Source organism: Atractosteus spatula, chromosome 5 (genome assembly GCF_055471065.1).
Source record: "Atractosteus spatula isolate fAtrSpa1 chromosome 5, fAtrSpa1.hap1, whole genome shotgun sequence".
NCBI classification, from domain to species: domain Eukaryota; kingdom Metazoa; phylum Chordata; class Actinopteri; order Semionotiformes; family Lepisosteidae; genus Atractosteus; species Atractosteus spatula.
The window spans coordinates 21,600,344-21,620,770 of NC_142710.1; the positions used below are offsets into that span (position 1 = coordinate 21,600,344).

The 20,427-nt window shown below is 38.4% G+C and overlaps 2 protein-coding genes across 12 annotated transcripts in view; one reads left to right on the plus strand and one right to left on the minus strand.

The window, feature by feature from the left end:
• Positions 1-5,966, minus strand: part of marchf5 (membrane-associated ring finger (C3HC4) 5) — a 37,973-nt gene extending 32,007 nt beyond the window's left edge. The window contains exons 1-2 of one of the 2 annotated variants that reach the window (XM_088915450.1): positions 5,583-5,944; positions 1,310-1,383 (exon numbers count right to left, since the gene is read on the minus strand). In XM_088915450.1, the coding sequence (XP_088771576.1) occupies positions 1,310-1,320 (11 nt within the window). In that variant the 5' untranslated portion in view covers positions 1,321-1,383; positions 5,583-5,944. Of the gene's footprint in view, positions 1-1,309; positions 1,384-5,582 lie in introns of both variants that reach the window. The other variant, XM_088915449.1, reaches the window with a different exon arrangement.
• An 881-nt stretch (positions 5,967-6,847) lies between these two features.
• Positions 6,848-20,427, plus strand: part of cpeb3 (cytoplasmic polyadenylation element binding protein 3) — a 57,355-nt gene continuing 43,775 nt past the window's right edge. For 3 of the 10 annotated variants that reach the window (XM_088915684.1, XM_088915685.1, XM_088915688.1), the window contains exons 1-3: positions 6,909-6,983; positions 9,092-9,990; positions 19,091-19,175. In XM_088915684.1, coding sequence (XP_088771810.1) covers positions 9,103-9,990; positions 19,091-19,175 — 973 coding nt within the window. In that variant the 5' untranslated portion in view covers positions 6,909-6,983; positions 9,092-9,102. Of the gene's footprint in view, positions 6,984-8,692; positions 8,849-9,091; positions 9,991-19,090; positions 19,245-20,427 lie in introns of those variants that run through there. The other 7 variants (XM_088915681.1, XM_088915689.1, XM_088915679.1 and 4 more) reach the window with 6 other exon arrangements.

Here is a 20,427-nt window from a genome sequence, read left to right on the forward strand (position 1 = left end):
GCCATGTATGAATGTCGCTGCACTACCTTCACATAAAATCTGAAAACATATGACAAAATAAAATTTAACCCCAAGAACTAAACATTTTGCTACACTACATCTGAACACTACATTCTTTTGATTAAGAAAATCAAAAGAAACTGCCTCTTTCAAAAACAACAAAATCTATGAAGGAAAAAAACCAAAGGGTTAATAATGCAAAGCCTTTCCCCCGTATACAGGGAAGTTACTGATTTTGTTCCCCAAAAACCACCACTAATGCTATCTGTAGAATTTGAGTTTTAAAATATTCACTTCTGAAGCAATGATAGTGGAAATCAGAACAGAGAAGGGAAGGATAATTCCAGTGGGTCAAAATGCCTTGTGAGCTGAACCCTAACACAGCAAGTTCCTGAACTGAAGATAGAATAAAACATACAAGGCCTGCTGCTTTCAAATGTCCAGCATCTGGCAGGCCCCTCCCCCATCTCACACACACACAATGCAGCACCACAAACATCTCCTGATTCAGACGGCGCACAGCCTAAACACTACTCTGTACAACATGCTAGCATCATTTTAATGAAAGTACAATATTCCAGAAGAAGAACATATCATGCAGGTACTGAAGTGGTAAAAGCATTCCCATTCATTAAAAGGGATATAAACCATTCCTGTTGGTTCCCATCAAGATGTGTGAATTCTGCAATACTTCGGGTTCTCAGACAGTATAGTGCTTTTGGTACAATAAGTGACTTCAATTGCTGTAAAAGATGACAAGGAAAATTTAGCTGCATAACGTACCCTAAAACCTACAATTCATATTAAAATGCTGCTATATTTCACAGGCAAAACCTATCTTTTTACAGGTCATCATTACTTTTAGATGCATTGAAAACTCACAAAACCTCTCATTTCACATATCCAAAGAAATTTAGAAAGAAAACCTAGTTTACTTTAGAGAAAATCGGGTAATAGCTTTTAAAGCTTAAGGGAAGAAAGCAGTGCCTGTAATTAGTAAGTTAAGAAAAAAAATAATTAAAAAAAGACAGTAATTAACTTTTAGGTATTGGTGCTTAGTCAATTTTAACTTAAACTAGTGTATTCCTTTAAGAGATGACCTCATCCACGACTGCCTATATTAGTGCATGCCTACTGAAGCACTGCACTCCCATTAGTAGGAATAATTTCTTCCAAAAAAGCTGAATCACTTGGCCTAAAGAATAAGGTTACATTAAGAACTGATCAATAACGCACAAAGAATCTTTATGAGCTCTTTTGGGCATTTAAACTACACTGTCAATCCTTAACAGAAGAAAGACAAACCTACTTTACTTTCATGTTCAGTACGCAATGTCCTCAATAGGCCCGCACATGTACATTTCACAAGTACATCGCCGTCATCTAAAATGTAGAAGAAAACACTAAAAAGGCTGTGTACAACAGAAGGGAGCGAGACGTAAACTGTCCAGAGTGATAGAAAGATAAGGGGATCGTATATAAATCAAACTAGATCCCATGACATTCTGAAAGGTCACAGTGGGTTACAGCTCTCTTTCCTGCACTCTATTAATGACACAGCTGCATTGCAGAGGAGAGGCAGATGCATGTGGCAAGTGTGAGATAAGACTGGCCATGAGGCATTCTGCATGTCACTGATATCGGCCAGTGGAAAGTCTTTTAGGCAGGGCGGGAAAACAACTTAAAATTGGAGAACAGTATTTCTTTTTTAGATATTTTTTTTATTGTTTGTCAAATTTATTTTTGTTTTAAAAATTCAGCAAAACGTGTATTGCACATACTGTCATTACAGGTGAACCACACCTGCACACAGCACTGTGAACCCTAACTGACATTCCGAGACTCAAAACTGTGGCTTTTGCTTAAAAAGCAAAGGATGGTGGAAGGGGTAAAGGCAAACCCTCAAAGGGTTAAAAACCATTAATGTAATTTCTGGATCAGCAAGACTCTACTAGACCCACAACCACAGCATTTTTCACCTCATAGTAAATATACAGTGCCCTCCAAATGTATTCATACCTCTGATGAAACAGAAACAATAAACATCAAACTACAAAACGATGTACAGAACGGATGTTTCTTGCTTTACAAATTCTAAAAATGTTATACAGTTATATCCATGCCACTGCACAGAGCAAAGTCATATCTGTCATAAATTAAGTCCAGAAAACTCAAGGGTCACATCCTTGTAGTGACCATTTGTAAATCCTCTACAAGCAGGAAGGATTATACTAATTAGATGCTTCCTAAATGTGTTATGAGGTGCTGGCAGTTCAGAGGGGAATTATATGAACATCCATCCATCTCCATGCAGAAGTTACATTCTTCAGACCCTTTGGTGAACTGCCATCTTGACTTAGAATCACAAATGTTGGATCGAGGTCTAGATATTGAGATGACAAGTCAGGAATATCTTTTTTGAGTGCAGTTAACTTCTCCTTTGTTGATCTGAATGTGCGCTTTGGATTACCGTCTTACTGGAATGTCCTTTTTTTGGCCAAGATGGAGTTCATCAGCAGAAAAAAAAACAGGTGTCTGGCAAAAATGTGCCAGATATATTGAGATTGATATCTTAGACGCAAAACAACTCCAAAATGTAATAGACCCCAACATTTCACAGTGGACATGAGTGTTTTCTCAACATGAGCTTCATCTTTTGTGTGTCAAACATAACCCTAATTAGCATGTCCACAAAAAAAGAAAATGTTCATTTAATCTCACCTAAAACATTGCTTCAATTGTTATTCAAATGATGTTTGGCAAGTCTGAGGTTTTTCTTCATGTGGTTTGCCCTCAGAAGTGTTTTTTTCCTTGGAGCCCGGCTATGAATATCGCACTCTTGCAGGCAACTTCAAATGCTAGATTTCAACATTTTGTTTCCTCGAGTTGCCAGGATTTACATTTGCCTCCCAACCCACTTGTTTGACAATCCATGTTAGTCTAGATTTCTTAATAATGACAGTACAATGGAAAGTGGTAGATTCTTAATTCTTTCATAGCCATTCCTTATCTTGCAGAGTCTGCTGTCTTCGAAGAGCTCTCTCTGACCTTAACCATGAAATCCATGTTCCCTCTTGTCTTCTGGCATTCAATTCTTTACGATAAATATGACTTTGCATGTGCAGTGCATTATGATTACAGTACAGAAGTGAGACATTATCCAATCCATAACCCATTCTGCTAGATGATGTTTCTGATTCTATTTCAGGAGAAATATGAATAAATATGGAGGGCACTGTAGTTAAAATCAAAAATATGTTTGAATTGTGTCCAGGGTAGTAAGCGAAGGCCTTGCTTGTATTGGTATTCCTGCAGCTGATTTGCACAGAACTGCAATAACCAAGAAACTAGAGGTGAGAGAAGAAGAAATTATTTCTGAAAGAAAATATTTCAGAATTGGAAGTAGATAATAACTATCCCACTTGTCTTAAAATCTTGACCTCCAAACACAGATGCCAAAAATATAAATTAATATTCATGTCTAAGGTGAAAACCTCAAAACAGATAATGCCAATTACCAATTCTAATTTCCTCAATACAAAACGGTTGATATATTCAATTTTTCTACACAGGAAATATAGATTTTCTCAAGTATATGAATCTGCAGTTGATACAAGTTGCTTTAGATCATTTTCACTAGATTTAAAATGATTTTAAAAAAGGAAAATGTTATAGATTTATTTTAGTGTACCTAATCTCAGACATATGACAATAACCTTCATAATTTTAACATACTACGTAGTATTTTTCAAGAAAACAATGAAGGTCTTTGCATGATGGAAATGTAAACAACTCCTGAATTCTACAAAGGCAGATCAAATTATTTTAGCTTTGTATTGCCTGATACAAAGTTCAATCCCTATACCATACTCCATGAGTGATACGCATACAACACTGGTCAGTACTAAACTGGTACAAGTATACAAACTGTGGTTTGAACCCCTAAAAGAATAATTGTAATGACACCACTTTCAATGTCAACATAACCAGCAAGAAGATTTAGACTAGTTACATTTAAATCAAGTAAAAGTATCCTTGCAAACTCTTACTTTAAAGAGTAGAAATCAGTAATGTACAAGTAGAACAGAAACAAATTTAACATAAGTCACATCTTATTTCCAGCAACACACGGTGCTACTCCTTAAAAATATTATATAACCAGTATACCATACACTAGGCCCTACTGAGGCCAGTGATTACAAGGTAAAATGGGTAATGTGGGAGACCAGACTGAGAAAAAGGTTGTCGATTCCTGGAAACTAAAGAGCAACCAGGATGACAGGCCCTAATAAAAGTTCTGTGATATTAGCCAGCATGACACAGATACATTTGGTGTGATTCAAAAAGAATTCACAAAACTGTAGACATGTGCAAGATCATCCATATTGAACTACAGCAACAAAGGACGATAGCAACTGGTCCTTACAGTGAAGCAAAACCACTTTGCAACATCAACAAAGATGTTCTGGGCCCTAGACAGCAACTAGGTGTCTTTCAATATTTCAAATAAATTATGGTCTACACTACTATAGCCTCTGTACACGATTATCTTGGATTATGAAGCGACTAAACTGCTTTGTTCTCTGCAATAAAAAAGCAGAATATAGAATACTTGTAAGGTCACTTATGATGCACACAATCATTTTCACTCCAATCTCTACAAGACTTTTTTTATGGTGGAAACAGCATTGAGCATAGAAAGAACTGATCATCACAGGTATCCACACTGAGCATGATGGTACCAGAGTACCAGAGCAGTGAGATCTGTCACACATGCTCGTACTGGACAGATGACCCCATACTTTAAGATTCCGGAGCAAACGGTAGAACAGATTTTGCCTCCGGGGAAAATAATGCAAGTTCGGCTTTAAACAGTCTAGGTGGGTGGCTGCGTCGGCATGCGTAGGCTGCAAAGGAACAAGTAATAGGTTTATTCCATGCTGAAAAGAGAGGAAAGAAAACAACGTTTCGGCTGTTTTTTATTTCTTCTCTTTTCAGCATGGAATAAACCTACTACTTGTTCTTTTAAACAGTTTAGCTTAGTAACTGGCTTAACTGGACCAATTTAACAGCTTCCCCAGCTTTTCGGGTGCAGCTGCTTTCAAGGGACCTTGCAGACCTAACAGAGACACCAGACCCTTGCAGGACCAGGATTAGACATCCTTGCTAATGCTGCTCCAACCCACAGTACATGTCCAGGACGCCTTTGGAAACACGCGTTATAACTCAGGGATGCCATTCTCGACCCACACCATACAGCCTGTAAAACGGTGAGAAATCGCGCAACAAACTTACCAACTACCTTATTTGTTTCCGACAGGAGCTTAGAAGAAGGAACGAAATACGGAGCACTTCCATATTTCTACTGCCCAGGAAAGCGTCGGCCCCTTTTTATCCACATGCACGGGTCTTTACGATTCAGAATTTTAGTTTATCGTGCTCAACTGCCAATTGCAATTCCTTATTCCTGACCTCTAAGCTGCAGATCAGTGAGGTTTGTAACAGCTCAGGAATGCATCCCGAAGGCTTCTCGGAGCATGCAGCCACAGGTTATTAAATAAACCATGCATGTATTTACCCACCTGTCGAAACTCTGTTGCACGACCGCAGAATTCTGGTCTGCCATGTCGGTATCAATTTTTAAAAACCACTCTTCCTCTACAACACCTAATACTGAATAGAGGCCCGTAATGTCTCTATCACACAAAAAAACGGGGCCTTTGCCAGCGCAAGGCTTAAATCAAGCACACGGACACGATCAAAACTCCAACGCTAAAAAAAATCTTCAGTTGCAAAAAATAACGACTACTAAAAAAAGGAGCATCTATCATCCCAAAGTACTAATTCCCACATCCAGATTGCGGCCCTGCCGAATGATACTTTGTTTTGTTATGAATGTAATCACGTCGTTGTAACTGCTTGACTCCATTGACTGCCAACCTCTGTGACGTAACAAGGGGACGACAGCGATGCGCACTGCGTCACCGATAATAACAAGCTGCCGGAGCAACCTCCGGAAAATGGCACACTCGCTGGGAGCTTGGGATATGTAGTCCGATTTCCCATCGTTTTACATCGTGTTAATTTACACAAATTTATGCTCTATCTCGTGTCTGCCCGGAGGCTCGACGCCTGCTTGGGATGACAAGAAGCATGAAGATACACATATGGCTTCAGAATACGTCTTATTTTGGTAGGGCACTGCCTTCTTTCTATAGATGATAACAATTGTCATAACAATCAGCTTGTCGTGTCTTGTCGATTACTTAATTACTTGATTTCTTGTGTGCAGTTTGCAGGGATTTCAGTGCAACGTATGTATTAATATAGAAATTTGTTCACTTAAAAAAATCATGCTATTTTTCCCGGTCACCGGAGTGTCCCGTGACTCTTCCAGTCTCACTGAAAACACAGTCACGTATTTCTACTGCGCATCTCTTCCTTTTGCAGCTATCAAGTAATTGCTGTGTTCTATCTATTTCGTCTAATAACATTCACGCACACAAAAACCTGACGAATAAATCGGGTGTGTCGTTACTGCATGTCAAATGATTTTAAAAAACGTTAACATCAATTGGTTTTATCTCTGAGTCTCAGGGACGTTTTTGAATTACAGTAAGAGGTCTGCAGACCGAACCCCTCAGCCTTAGCCTATATACACTTAAGATACTTTAAACACACTCTTGACGTAACTTAAAACTTGTAAAAGCTGGACAACAGGGACAATAGTAATACTAGAACCGTGATAATCAAGCTCACTTTCTCGCCCATACAACTTAACAAGTCGTAGATGTTACCGCAGCGCAACAGAGGACTACAAATCCCTACAACCTCTTCAGTCTCACCCATGCGCCGCCGAGTCAATCAGCTGTTAGAGCTACTGCTGACTCTACCTCGGCAGCAGCTCATTTGTCATTTCCAAGCCCAGCCGAGGCTAACAGAAATAGCCCTATTTACAGAACCCCAAAAGGTGAACGAAAAAGGTAAAGCCTTGTTTCTTGAAAACTGTAGAAGTACCACGCAGTGCATGACAGTCAACGATGTTTTTTTAAAACAAAAAAAACATCAGTTGAATGCCGGATTAAAAAAAAAAACTGAAAATGAAGATATATCTACGTGTTCTGTATACGTATAGATTGTGTATTGTATTTCTAATAATGTCTGTGTGCCGCTTCTTACAAAGAATGTACTTATTGTAAATAAGTTTGTATAAAGATCCCATTGCTGTTTTACTTTCAAAACGTTTGGTGACCTTGGTTTGGCTGCTGTAGCGACAGGAAAAACAAGGATTAGCTATGGAGAAGCGAGCTGTACGATGTTTACCAGTTTGTGTATGAAATTGTTTAATGTTTTATGTGAAATGCAACCGACGAAAATCGATAACATAACGCATTTTTACATTTTTGAATGATTACAGAGCTACACATGCATAATTTTGTTTTCCGGCTCAGTATTTATTTTACTAGTTTATTAACCACAGGAGAACTCAATACAACACATTTCATACTGTTCAACGAGCGATTTTATTGCTTGTTAAGCACGGTGTCATTTATTTTTATAAAGAATATTTTCATAACCTTCGGGATTACATTTTAAATATGCAAAGTAGATAAGAATTTCCGTCTAATTTGACGTCTGGGTTAACCATTTGCTCGAGAGATCAGTGAGGTCTAATTTTAATCGCAGCGATTTGCCTTGCCTTTCTTAGAAAATACCCCCCAACGACTTGAAGATCATCTCTAACTAAAACAATATATTGAATTATTTTTCTGTCATTTAATTTGCAACAACGTCAATAAAAAATCCGTACAAATATAGTAAAAGTGCCTTTACTTTAGCGGAATGTTTACTTGCTTTCGATATATGTGCCAAAGAGTGCAATCTAATAATATTCATAATAATGTGGGAATGTGAGCTATGTCTCATGTCCCCCTTCACATTTAAAGGAAGGGGTTAAATTGCGGGTGTAACTAAAGTATCTACGTTAATTAGATCTTGAAAATTCATGGCTTCGGAACTCGTGTTTTACCAGGAAAGATAATGAAATGGGAGTAACAATTGTTTAAAAAAAAAACAACAAAGAATTTATTGGGAATTCAAGAGAAGAAAACTTGGGGAAATTAAATCGAATTGCTAATATTTTTAAATACAACTCCCTGAATCCCATCCCCACCCCTTTCATTGAGGAGGAATACAAGGATAAGAGCCGGGATACGAAATATCCATTCTCCTTAGGCCTGATTATGTAAGCATTTCTAATCAGTATTTTTTCATAGCGTAAATATTTCATCCGAGATCTAAACACGCTCTGTGCTCTTCTTGACAAAACCACGTCATTCAAATGTGCCTATTGTGGAGCCATCTCATTTTTTTATTTAACAAAGAATAACGATTATCTCATTCTCACCACATTCTCGATCTTTTCTTTTTTAGTTTCATTCCCTCAGTACTACGTTGGTATGATCAAGCTATTTTCCTGCAATGTTTTTGGTGTCAGGCAACTGTTTGATTTGACCTAACAGGTTTTTTTTCCAATTAAAAAAAGCGCAAGGTTGAATTATTTTCGTTATTGAGATATCCGTCACCTGTCCCTTTAAATACCCTGATTGTGAAATGGGGGGTGGTGTATCTCTTTAACCTTGCTGAAGGACGCAGCTGTATTTATTGACGTATGCAAATGAATTTAGGGGTGGTCCTAGAAAAAAACAGGAACAAGAATCAGTTTCACATTGCAGTCTGGAGTTCCGGTGAAAAGGGAAAAAGAGACGTGGCGAAAATTGGTGAATATCTGTGTCCTCCAAGCATATCTTCCCATTCACTGCTGAGGGGAACGGAGGCGTCTGAAAGGGTGAAGCCGATAAGTCTTTCATGCGAGAGAATACAGTTAGCGCGATCATACCGGCAGTTCGTAGTTTCTGCTAAATGGGTGATTCCGGATTTGCCTTGCAGTCGGCTTGTCCCAGCATTAGTGGTAGCAATAATAACAACTACCCCCTCCCCGGGTTCTTGCTGGCCAAATACCATAGGAGCCTGGCGAGTGTGGCTCATGAGAACCTCCGTAATAACTCGTCTTTGTTTTTCCCTGTTACAGCTCAGCAAACCATGCAGGATGATTTACTGATGGACAAAAGCAAAGCCCAGCCTCAACAGCAGCAGCAGCAGGATCCAGCAAGTGTAGAGCCTCCTTCCACTACCCCGACCCCCTCCTCGGAACCCCCCAAATCGGAGGAGAGCCCGACGACTGTCATCAGCCAGGCAGCGACCCCCCAAAGCAGCAAAGAGAAAGTGCCGATGGAGTCGCCGATCCTGCCGGGGTTGAGTTTTCACCAGCCACAGGAGCCCGGCGGCACCTCCGTGTCCCCTTCCTTCGGCAGCACTTGGTCTACCGGGACCACGAACGCCGTGGACGATAGCTTTTTCCAAGGGATACCTCCGGTGAATGGGACAATGCTTTTCCAGAATTTTCCCCACCACGTTAACCCGGTATTCGGGGGCACATTCTCACCCCAGATCGGCTTGGCACAGACTCAGCATCAACAACAACAGCAGCAGCAGCAGCAGCAGCAACAGCAAGCCCAGCAACAGCAGCAGCAGCAGAGGAGGTCACCCGTAAGTCCCAACCAAGCCCCGTTCCCCCAGAGAAATGCTTACAGCCACCAGACCCTTATGAACAGCAAGGCTCCTTCCTCCTCCGCCTCCTCGTCCGCTTGGAATAATCACCAGAATCCCTCTTGGAGCACAGCCTCCAACCCCTGGAGCGGGCTCCAGGCAGGCAGGGACCCGCGGAGAGCAGTGGGCGTTGGGGTTGGGGTGGGGGTCGGCGTCGGGGTGCCGTCTCCCCTTAACCCCATCTCCCCGCTGAAAAAACCTTACTCTAGCAATGTCATTGCCCCGCCGAAGTTCCCCAGAGCTGCCCCTCTGACCCCCAAATCCTGGATGGACGACAGCGCCTTCAGAACAGACAACAGCAACAATATGCTGCCTTTTCAGGTAAACCCATCGCTGAAACGTAGCGTTGTCTGTTTTCTCGCCATGTAGTCCTAACGCAAATACAGTATATCTTTGCCCTCTAGAACACTGACATTTCAGTCATTTCAAGTACGTTATTCTCACAGTGCCCGCTATAAATTTATCAAATAATAGGTGAATAAATAGCTCTTTAAATTTTAATCGTGGATTAATATTGCAGCAGCATTCATATGCCGGTTAGGAAATGCCACTGTACGGTCGGATGTGGTTGTCGCAGCGATCCATATGGAAAGCCGAATAACCATAGGTCTGTCTTTTATCCAAAGGGTACATATTTTATCTTCACAGCGACACCTAAATTAACAGTTGCCTTCTCCTGCCTCTGTCCTTGCGTGTTTTAACCCCCTTCTTTTGAGTGTCACCTAATCTGGATCATATCCTCTTCGGTGCTAGATTAAAATGGCACACTTGTAAAGAAACCGCCTCGTCTGTTTAGACGAAATCGATATGACTGTCATTATTAATTTTGTCAAAGGGTGAAATTTGTATGTGCAGAGGAGACTGCTGTAGGACATGACCTTCACAGCCATATTTTAGTGAAGCCTTCGATGCTGGACAAGGTATTCATATGCTGGGGGGAAAAACGCTTTGATGTAATTTTATTGTTTTTAATTACAATTCAGTAATTCTAACCGCTTTGGCTTAAATAGCAACTAATTTATCTCTATTGATGCTCTTTTATTTTTATCCATGACCTCGTTTGTAGTTTTACTTGTTACGTTTTTACACTGAAATGTTAGTATTTTTTGTTGTAGGATACGTGATTGAGGCCTCTTATCTTTTTCTCCTTTCAAAAAAATAATTATACATTATTATTATTCTGAAGTTTCTGCTCTGAACAATTAACCACTACTGCGCTGCAGGCATATGAGCCGTGTTGCTGTACTGAACTGGCATCGTTTTAGCAGGGGTTACTTTAATAACTCTCCTTTTGTTTTACCGTCTTGTTAGGGAATGCAAGTTGTGACTTTTTGTCGGCCAGATAATAGTGTACTGTCTCCTGGTTTTGTCACGCTGACGCCTCCGCGGTGGAATTAAAGGGTTAAGGTTCATGTCCATTATTTTGCCAGCTCACAGCGTTTAAAGGGCACACTGCTCTCCTGTCATTGGGCACCGCAGGAGATGTGGGCGGGATTTGCCTGACTCCTCAGGTTTCCAGGACAAGTGGCGTGTTACGCCTACTGTCATGGCAGGGCGCTGGAGCATTGAGATCTGTCCCTGCATTTCTCTAAGAGGTTTTTGAAGTGTTTTGTTGTTCTTCCTTTGAACAACCCGTTTGATTTAATCTGTCATGAACTTCTAACTGTCCAGTCTGTGACTCTGGGACTTGGCAAGTTACTTTTTAGGTCCCTTCTCCGTATTTAAACCAGTATAATACAAATATTAAAGAAAGATGGTTGAAAACCGGTGTTTTTGAATAACACAATTCATGTTCCCCTGAACAACTTCAGACATGAATAATATGACAGCTTTTAGACTTAGTTTTTTAAGGACACCTGTCCGTTTCAAGTATGAACATGTAATTTTTAAACTTTTATGATACATATTTAATTTTGTTTCAGAATGACCCTTTATAAGCCCATCACCTATGGTAATCCGATCAGACTGGAAACCCTGTTTGACTAGAGCACTAACATACAAAGGTATTTTAAAAATCCATGACATTGGGTGACATTGACCGTTCCTTTTGTGGAATCGAGTTACCTAAACTGTCCTGTGAGAGAAATAAAATAGCACATAGCTCACCTAAATAATTAAACAGCTTAAAAAGACATTTTCTCTGATGAAGAGTAGTCAGTGTCTCATTTTATTTTCTTTTAAAATAGTATTTTTAAGATGAAACAAAATTATTATCTTGTAACTCTTAGAAGTAGAAATCTGATTTTGTTTTCATTTTGGGGGATATGTTCTTCAATAGTTCTTGTTCTGACTTCTGCTATTGCTATTCTTTAGTACTATTTTTTTATTTCGGCATTCACAGCCCACTCCTGTTGTTTTGGTGAAAACTTAGGTGCTTTTAAATGGGAGGGCATCTGTTTATGAAACAATAATGTTCAGTTTTGAAATATGTTTACGTTCCAGGGTTTTGCTAAGATGTGTTATTTAATAGTTTTAAGTTTTTCTTTGGCTAATGCATACTCTTCAAAAAAATGGATGGATTGCGATTGTTTTCAGGTTAAAAAATAACTTAATGCTGGCATGCAGTACATATACTGTAGGTAATAATTCGGGGAGCAGTTTTGTATTTTTCGGACTGAAACTGACTCAATGCTGTTTTCCTAACTACGTTGACACCAGTCACTGATGAAACCAGATTTAGGCCTTTGTGTATTATGAAATTATTAAAAATGGAAGGACACATGAATTTGACACATAGTGCTGCAGGTAATTTTACATTAATAATTTTCCATTTTATAGATTTTTTTTTAGTTTGATTTTTATAGCCGTCACCTAAAGACAAAATGTCTTGCTCATTGACCATATCAAAAATGTTCGACAAATAATCCTGAAATAAGACTGAAATACTTAAATAATCATTAAATAAGAAATAATAATAGTGAAATTAGTTTCTGTTCATTAAAATACATTTAGATTTCCAATACCTTGTTCAGTTGTTTTAGTTGTTTAACTGGGTATAATAAAAAAACGATCAAAACGGATATAGACGATTAACAGTAGTATGTATATGCTGTATTTACGCCTGCACTATGTTTTTTCCTCCAACTATAAAACCTTTACATTAAGAGCAGGCCTGATTGTCAGTGTCAGACCTTTACTAAAAGGTGATCAAAGCTTGGAGACTGAAAAGTGAAGATGGGAGCTAGCACTAATTAAGTGGCTCACTGAGCTCCCCTTTACCGTTCGAGGAGATAAAAAAAATAGTTTTACCGGATTAATTTGCTTCTTCCATGAGGTGCATACTGTCCGAATATATAAAAGGAGAGGCGATCACCCAGTAATGATAAATATCTACCGCAAAAACACATTTTTGCATGTGTTATTTTTAGTAAACAGGAAGAGTATAATGTCGATCTGTTAAATCACTTGACGTTGAATAAATATTCAGAAGCTGAAGCAAGCAATTTAATTCCATCTATTCAGTTTTTACTAAAAGAAATTGATTAACATAGAATTGAATGTACTTCAGTAGTGGAACATTTTGCATTAGTTTTTAATCTTGCACTTGATCTTGATTGGGACCACACAGACTTTGTTTGAAAAGAACTGGTCAGTCATGATTCACTTTGACCTAATTTTATTACTATAAAGGTTTCTGTTGCCAGCCTGTTCACAATTATTAATAAATGTCCTTCAATTTCTTTGCCTAGTAACAGTGTCTCCCTCACACCGATCTAGACATTGCTGTTTGCCTTGCACTCACCTCAGAATAATGGGGTTCAACACAATGCTCTTAACTCAACCTCAGTGAGTGTGTGGCTTAGTTGGCATAACATTAGCAGCAGTCATAAGAAATAAATACAGCCTGTTGTGAATCTCCCCCCACCGTGTCTGGTGAGACCCATACCATTCTATCTTTGAGTCTCGGCAGGATCAGCAACTCTGTAATGCTTGGACATGAATTTTCATGACCCTTAACCTTTCATCTTTGGTGTAAGCAGCTTTAGGGAAGTGAGCCACTGATGATTCCTTAATGCTTAACTCCGTGTATGTGATAACAGACTTCGCCGTTATTGTTTTTGTAAACATTCATACATAAGCAGTGCTGAATGAATCTTCTTCCAAACCAGTTTCTCATTACAAGTTGAACCTGATGTTGTAGCTTATACTTTAGAGAATGTGGGCAGCAACAAATGCAGCCTTCAGCATGCTAGTCTATATATTGGATGTGTCCTATATTAGAGAAGCAGTACACAACCCAGGAACTAAATCTCACATTGGAAAGCTAGACTTACAAGGAGAATGAGAAGTTTTATTTCTCTGAAGATTCCAAGTAGACAAAGTGCTTGGTCCATCCAAGAAAATGTGTTTAAATTTAAATTTTCATGCACGCAGGATGCAATTTTTCAGTTGTTGTCGTCCCCAAGTTAATTAAACATCATGTTTCGCGAAAGGAGGGAAAGTGGACTGCCAGTATGATAAACATGCTCTTTGAATGATTAATTAACAGAACCCAGAAAGCACCACCCTTAGTGCCCAACTCCTCACATCAGCATGTTTCGTGTGGAATATTATACTAAATATTGTTTTATGCATATTCCTTAATTTAATGGTGCGCACATATCTACCTTTTCAGGACTGAACATACCTGAAGGTTTTGTTGGCGGCAGTGTGAAAAAGGTTCAGCCTGTGTACTGCTTGGCTCGCCTTTACTGTGCAACATATGTTGCACACAATTTTCACAGGGAATGTTCTATTTCTTTCTGCCTCTTAGGTAATCGGCAGTGCGCTTGTTTTTTTGATATTTTAGGAAACTTGTCGCCTCTTGTCAGTTAATGGATTTCTCAAGTTCCTCCTTCTTGGCCAGCACACTGTGCACAGCTGTAATAACAGCCATATGGTACTGGAAGTGTTTGCAATGTAGTTTTCAGGCCATGAAATTAGAGTGTGCTTTTTATACATTATTTCGAATTGATTAACCAGTACTGAAAACCAATGTTACGTCTGTTTCATATTTGAAACTTATGCTCAGTATGATACATCATTGGACATGCTAGTGAATTATGACATTTCAGTCTAGTTAATATTGTATCATGTAGATAAGCACCACTTGCTGTAGGAGACAGTTATCATTAGGACACAAGGTCACAGGGGCCATATGTTGTGCTGCACATGGCTATCTGCTTACTGAAGTGAAATGAAGGAGAAGGAAATGGAGATACAGTATCATGGTTACAGTTCTAGCAGAATAATTTTACCACCTGCTGATTAATGGCTTCTTTTTGCAAAGGAAAATCTTCCCTCAGTGTCATTTCAATTAAAATAAACTTGCTATTTATACTATACTCGGATTTATTTTTGTACCGGACTACAATGCGTTTAACACTATGTAGGTCTACTTGTGTTTTCATAGAAATGTGTATTAACACACACACTTCTGTTCCTCTGAAGGAGACTTGTGAATGACATGACTCCTACTAATGCTCTCGGAAAGGATTTCTATCTAACATTTCATGCCATTACTAAAAAAAAATTGGATGACTGCTCACGTTCTTTTGAAGTGTTCCCTCAAATGACAAGCAAACCTTTGGTTCGTATCCAGGTCTTTCCAGATTTGCATCTAGAGAGGTTGGGTGTCAATTACTGCAGTAATGTTGAAGTTTCTGATGGAAATAAATTGGAAGGTCACCAAAAATGGATGTGCACTAACTTTGAGATGCAAATTGGTGAGGGTTTGCATGCCTTCTGGGTGCGATGGGGGCATGCCTGTGTGGAGCTTTTTTCACACATTCATAAAATGCAACAATCTAATACCAGGATAAGTACTCCATGACCTAACATAGGAATTGTCTTTCACGTTTAACTGAGTTTCTGCAGGATTGCAGCAATATTTAGTTAGGCAACAGTAACAGTAGTCGGTAAGCAGCCATATTTTGTGCAGAATATACAAAGTAGAAGTAATAGTTATCATAGTTTTTTTTTAGTATGGCCTTGTAATTTGATTCTGCCTTTTGAAATATACATTTCTTAAAGAAGAAATTAAATAAAAAAAAGAGATTTTAAATTATTAGTTTCCTGAGAGTTCATATAATTTGTGACGTGATGTACCACAGCCACATCAGTTTCCCTTATTGCTCCAGAAGTTCGGGATACACATACTAGTATCTTTCCAAGAGACATTTGTAGTCGTAAAATAGCACTTTATTGACATAGCTTTGAGTTTACTTTCCTGTCTGAAAGCAAACATCTCTTTATATGTTTTTCCTGTGTTTATTGTATGTGATAAAGGCTACTAAGTACCAGTTATAAATTGGAGTTTAAACCATATTTTGTAGATCAAATTTTCTAAATAAAAGCAGAACAGGCCCAGTTTTCACAGTTGCTACAGTCTGAGATGTAAATGCAGGATCACACTCATGTTTCTATCTTTGGAACAGACTTCAACATGTCTGTAACAGAACATATATTTACTGTTGTTTCTTAAAAAGGGCTGTTCATTTATTTTTAACAGTGTCAACTAAATATCTTTTTTAAAATATAAATATTTTAATATTACAATTGTAAAAACATTTGCAACAAAAACGTTCATGAGCTCCAGAATCGTTTTATAATTATTTTAATACAAAAAGACATCTTATCAAGTGTGAGAATTAACGAAATTGTTAACTTTTAATACATGATGTGTCTTCAGGTATGAGTGTCTGTCTGCTAGTTATATTCTTATTTTTTGTTCAGCTTGGTGCAAGAGAACCTTGAACACCATTTCCACTCAAAAACTGCAGTTAAAGCTCACTTTTTACAGTTTTGCTTTGTATTTCCATTGTACATTGTCATGTGTAAAACTTCTTATGGAATTTTATAGGGGGTTCCATTACAATTTGAAATTTAATTGCCTTTTTTGTCTCTACACAGAACTATAGAGTATAGATAGTTTTTTTTTTTTAAAAAACACTTCGTTAGCAGTTTAACTGTTAAAGCTAAAGCTGTGTTGAAATAAGTGGGCCAGACAACTGTACTGCAAGAAAGAAAGATGCTTGTCTTTTTGGTTCTCTAAATCAAGTTCCATACAGAAGTGCATTGTTAAAGCGGTGAGAAGAGTTCGAAGCCGAAATGGGAAATGAAAAGCTCAGCATGTAAATTTTTTAACATTTGTACGAAGTGAGCAGATTTTTATCTTAAACGTAATGCTGAACAATATGCAGGCTCAGAAAATGAATAACACTTCTGAGTGCTCAGCCAATTACATTACAATAGCTCATGTGCAAACAATGTGCATGGCCCGTGGATTAGCACCACTGCTGCCAACTGTGAGTTTTAGCTGCTTGTCAAACTGTTTACTGGCATGATACAATGCATGGTTTACAATACCTTTGATACTACAAACTATTTCTAAGGATTACAGCACTTTGTCAAATGCAGAGTTTGGTCCACCTCATCCTTGCTGACTGCAGGGTACAGCACTTTAACAGCCTTGACTCGGGTACGTGCCTGAGAACTGTAATGTCAAGTGCACGATGGCAGGCCTTCAACTTAACTGCTTTTCCCTGATTGTAGATGACCTCTTTCCTCTAACTCTTTAATCTGTTTGTACAAATCAGTCTGCACTTCTGTTTAAGTGAGACAGAAAGGAAACTGGGTTGAAAGGAAATGTTGGGGTTTCAGTAACGCATGAGGAGATGCAAATGACACTTTCTAAGTTTATAAATATATTTTTATAAATATATTTATGCATATTAAGCATGATGTAAGCACTCAAATAATATATCGTGGAAGCATTACAACAACAGTGTAACAGTGACTTTCATTACTTAATATGTGGTTATGCCTTAGGGGTTATTCTACCAGGTTATCGACACTCAATTACAACACGGTTAACATAATATAAATTCTAAAAGATTTTGCAAAAAGAATTTGCCACCCATAATAAACTGCGCCTTCTATAGCCATATCACACTGGCATTGCAGTTGCTTTAAAAAGCATTGTTGTGGTTGATCTTTGTGGCTGTGCTGTGCATGGATACCTCTAAAACGGAACAGAAATATTTTAATAGGAAATAATGAATTAACGTAAATTTTTAATGGAATACTCTCCACTTAACATCCTACTTATTCTTCGATGTGAAACCGTTCAAAACTGGAAACAGGCGTTAACAGAAAAGGTTTGACTTCTAAAAGGTGTATGTATGTACCAATGCAGCTACTACACAATTCCGATATAAGAACGTTCCATAATGCTGGAGAAATTACCAGAAGAAGAAATGTATGGAAAGGTTGAATAGATACTGTATTGGGGTAAATGTTAGTGAAGCTAATTTGGGTTGGAGGAAACTGATTTTGAAACATTTGACTCATGTCTCGAGATATCTTTTTTTTTTAATTCCCCAAAGGACACATGAATTTATGACAGACACCATGTGTGTATAACGAAATGTAACCCAGAAGTAAATGCAAAACTAGTAACCCTCACATGATTGGCAGCTTTTAGCCTTTTGCCTGCATTAAGCAATACTGGCCTAAACAGTGAGATGTGGTGCTTCAGTCACATTTGCAGCAAGCTGGTTATGGTATGTTCAGTTTAGCAACTTTATGCTCAGTAACACAGCATTCCTCTTTTTTTTTCTGAAATTAACATTTATGGGTTATAATGTGTAATGATGAGACCATTGCAAGTTATGTGAAGTTGGATAAATAAGCCTCCATTATTTCTCCTATTAAACAAAAAAAAAAACAGTAGCAGTTTGTTTTATATTTGTTGAGGGTATTTGCCCCTTCCTAATGTTTGGCAAAAATTATGAAGTCCCTGTTCCACATCTGGTTACGTCAGGACTCTAAGTCATCTGTTGGTCACATGATTCGATTGCAACCTCAGGGCTTGGAGCTTATTTGTTAACTATTTAACTGTAGAGGGTGTGGGGCAATTGATCAGGAAGTTTCTTAATGCCATTCTGTAAAAACCAGGCCATTTTGTGTTTTTTTCCAATGTTTCATATTGATAATTACACATTTGATACAGTTACAACACCTGACTGGTCCAGAGTATGCTCTGTGGGCACCCTGTTTTGGTCCAGAGCCTGTTCATTCAACCAAACTGTAATGAAATCTTTAATGATTTCTGGTTTCTTTTCTCTTATGTTCTCATATAAACTCGGAAGCCATATGGAAACTACAGGGGACTGCATTCGTAAATGAAAACAGGAGGCACATCTTTACATGGAAAGAGTTGTGGGAATCTGAAACAAGTGACCCAGCCATGTTGTTGAAGTCGCTAACTAGAAGAATGCTGGATGACAACCTGGGATCAATTAGGCTTGCTACTGGCAACAGAATGAGCTAGATAGTCTGAATGGTCTTTTCTTCTTCACAACCTCTTAATGTCTATGTGAGTTGCTGATCCAGAAACATTTGCACATTGATGTGACCTTTTTTTTTTCCCCTCTTTCAGGACCGGAATCGGCCCTTTGATGCTTTTAACTTGCACTCTTTGGAGAATTCCTTAATGGATATGATAAGGACTGATCATGACAAAGGTAAACACTACCCTCCCAGTGGCCCACCAATGACTATCGCTGATATAATGTGGAGGAATCATTTTGCAGGTTAGGAATATTCATACATCCATGCTTACTTGGTTCTGGCTTCATTAAAAATCATTGGTGATCTTTTGGTTGCTCTATATTTGCCTTTTCAGTACAATATTATTTTTTTATTACTCACTGTGAATTAACATTGCCCTTACCTGCAAAATCTTGCATATTTTATATCCAGTAAAATCATTTTTCTTAGCAAATTCTGATTTTTCTGCCTTTTTTGTCTGCTGTTCTTCTGCTTGAAGCCCAAAAAAATATTGCAGTGCTGGATTTAATGAGAGAATAGTTTTCACGTTGGAAATGAAATCTGGTTCTTTCCTGAAATTATTTGACAAAACATACTGGGTCTGTCTGGTGGTAAAGAATGTGTGAAATCAAGCAGTGCTGGGAGTTGAGAGAGCTGACGTGATGAAGACGATGCACTGTGTTGCAGTAAAGTTTCAAGTGGTGTTTGACAAGGTTCCCTGGATGTACCTGGGGTGGGACACTTTTGTTAACATTTGTTTTCAGCTCTTTTTGTGTCAGTGCAGCCCAGATGAATAGTCCCAGCCGAAACACTCCAAGGTTCAGGGGTTAAGAAACATTCCCTTTTCCAGCTAGCTACAGCAGATAGCAAAGGCAAGAAGCAGCACCAGACGACAGTCTCTGTGCTCCTCATTTCTCCCTGATTCCTGTGCTATTTTACAAAGGGAAGGAAAAAATGTAAGAGGAGTTCCACATTAGAATAAGGTGTTCCTGAAATGCATTTTATTTTAGCGAGTCTTTATTTTAATTTGAGTTCTGCTGGCAGGTGTTTGCTTCTGCATTGAAAACCTCAGAACATACAGTAGTTATTTAACTAACTGCTTAAGATATAATGGGTACCTTGAATCACTAAGCAAAGGTTTCCCTCCTAGTACATCCTTTTTACATTGAAGTGCAGAAAGGTAATGGGTTTCTTTTCAGGGGGAAAAAAAAAGTTCTCAAGTGTATTAATTTATGTAGTTAATGTATAGAATAACATTCCTTCTCAACATTTTCTTTATGCTCTTTTTTTACTTGTGTTGTAACAGTGTGTAATGAGGTAAAGAAATGTAAAAAAGTGGTTTATTGTTTTTATTTAAAGTTTTATTAAAATTTTGTGGTCAAATATTTGCTCTGATAACTGGGTTATCAGAGGCTTTATTCAGACTTCCCTGTTTAGCAGGAAGCC